We start from the raw sequence: 2,217 nt of genomic DNA, 5'->3' as shown, positions 1-2,217 counted from the left end.
AATGAGTCTTCAGTTTACTGACAATAGGTTAAATAATAACAAAGTCTAATAAAGACTGTTTCTTGATTGTGTGTGTGTGCGCGCTTGTGCCTCCATCTGTCCGTCCATACTGCTTTTGTAAAGCATCTCACTGTCACTCTAACAATGTTGTAGATGGGTGCAGGACAACCTCTGTAAGTCAATACAGAGTTTTTCTCTTTTTTTATTAAAAAAAAAATACCCTGTGCCAACYCCATCCTCTCAGTTGCAAGAATCAGTTGTTCTCAAAATGGCAATGGCAGCTATGTCAGCTAGCCAACGATGACGGCCAGAGCAGAATTCTTACCAGAACAGAGAATGGCATGCTGTTAGGTCCATGAAATCAAGGTCATGACACGTAATGGCGCTGTGATTTTCTCTTAGATGACAGCAATAATAATTACTGCATAGAGCTAACAATACCTGTCAGATATCTGCCACCAAATATTTTATACTATTAACAAAAATAAAAATTGCATACCGAATTTCCCCAAGACTCGATAACATTTTCCCTGCCTGCAGTAATAATGCACACAGTCTTGATCATTGTGTGGAATCTGAGCTACACTGCAGGAAAAGATCATCAGTAGGAACCCTATGTCCTGAGTGCAGTTGGTAAGTCAAATAAGTTGAAGCATGAGTGAAAAGCACAACATATAAAAGCACTCCAGTGCTGTCTGTGCTGTGGCATTTCCCTGGGAATTCAGATCCCCAATTTTATAAAATACTCAGTGGACATTTAATAATAATCTCCAGCTGTTGGTGTAGTTTGAGAAGTGAGAAGCATCATACCAAGGATTCAGACAGTAAGTCAAGGTCTGCTGTCAGGCAGCTTTTTCAGCARGGATGAAAGTTGCCTCTGCCTCTCGCCTGTGGAATTCCAATTACACTATGATATGCTGCTTCTCCTCTGGTGAGTRGTGTTTCTTTGTGAAAGATCCTCACCGTCACTTTCACAATGTCTCTGAAATAGAAAGGCCACAATGTTTCAGTCGCATAAATGAGACACCATGCTCCTAAATATGATGTTCAACTATTCTTAGTAGAATTAACAGAAATATCACAGTGAATCTTTGCAGAAGGCCACTCGCATTGCAGGGCTCCCCATCCTTCATCTCTCCGTCAGCCACAAGAGCAGTACAGACACTCTCCAAGACGGATGATTTCTCAGTGAGACAGCATGGTCACTGCTATGGTACCCAAAAACCATCTGCAGCCTCCACGCTGCTCCTTTTTATAACAACTGTGGCCAGCACCTCTATGGTTTACAGAATCACTTGCCTAACACTTCTGTTGCAATAGCACAACTCGAAATGCAGCATCCACAGCAAATGAGGGATGCTCTGGTTTTCCAGACAGCTGATCTCTGCTCAAAACCACTGCCGCCCTGTTAGTTTGTGTGYCTGTATGAGGACAGCAAAATTCACTCCCCAGTAAACTAGGTCCTTCCTTTCTCCTCAGCTGTGAAAAGTACCTACCAAACTTTCATCCTGTATTAGGACCTTTTTCACCAGCGAACGAGATAAGCGGTTGCAAAACGAGACAATACTGTAAGAAAGCTATGGAGAGAGGGAAGAATGAGAATTTGATAACACACTTGCAGTGCAGACATACCCAAACACATTTCATTTATCTACTGCATCTTACAATTTTACAGCACCTTGCCCTAGCTTGCCCCTGATCCCATCAGGCTAGGGAAGCCTAATGTGACTGCGATTAAAGGCCTGCTGTCATACCTTCCATCGCCTTCTGGCAAATTGTCTTTTGAAGTTTTCCAAGTTAACAACAGATTCTTGACGTACCAAAGCCTGTTGCTTGTCCACTGGCTGGAAGATAAGAAATGGCAAGTTTATTGCTTGGCTCCTTTTGGCACATAAAATACATTAGGTTCTTTTCTTTGTTGTTGTAGAGCTGACTGAAAATGATGCTGGAAAGGCTGTAGATTCATACACGTAAAAGCAGAAGAAAAAATTAAATCACTGATTTTAATCAAACTTCCCAAAATTGTCCGCAGTAAACATCTCCAGTTTGTCCATTCATCACACTTGGCCCCGTGTGCAGAATTGTTCTGAGGGCTCCACTGCTGCCCCTTTCTAGCTGTCTGTCCTGGCGCACTAAGGCACGTCATGTGGCACAGACTTGGCTCCAACCTCCACTTCTACCTACCCTTTCCATAATGATCCACACAGAAGCAAAAAA

At 42.6% G+C, this 2,217-nt stretch overlaps 1 protein-coding gene across 1 annotated transcript in view; it reads right to left on the bottom strand.

Moving 5' to 3' along the window:
- Nucleotides 1-513: 513 nt before the first annotated feature.
- Nucleotides 514-2,217, bottom strand: part of DAPK2 (death associated protein kinase 2) — a 57,707-nt gene continuing 56,003 nt past the window's right edge. Inside the window, exons 11-13 of the mRNA XM_085303253.1 lie at nt 1,755-1,844; nt 1,497-1,577; nt 514-982 (exon numbers count right to left, since the gene is read on the bottom strand). Coding sequence (XP_085159379.1) covers nt 908-982; nt 1,497-1,577; nt 1,755-1,844 — 246 coding nt within the window. The 3' untranslated portion in view covers nt 514-907. The remainder of the gene's footprint in view (nt 983-1,496; nt 1,578-1,754; nt 1,845-2,217) is intronic.

The sequence above is a fragment of the Rhea americana genome, unplaced genomic scaffold (genome assembly GCF_003343005.1).
Source record: "Rhea americana isolate MKP2758 unplaced genomic scaffold, rheAme1 scaffold_2, whole genome shotgun sequence".
In the NCBI taxonomy this organism is placed as follows: Eukaryota; Metazoa; Chordata; class Aves; order Rheiformes; family Rheidae; genus Rhea; species Rhea americana.
Note: the sequence above shows the minus strand (reverse complement) of the source record. Positions and strands in the feature narration are given on the sequence as shown.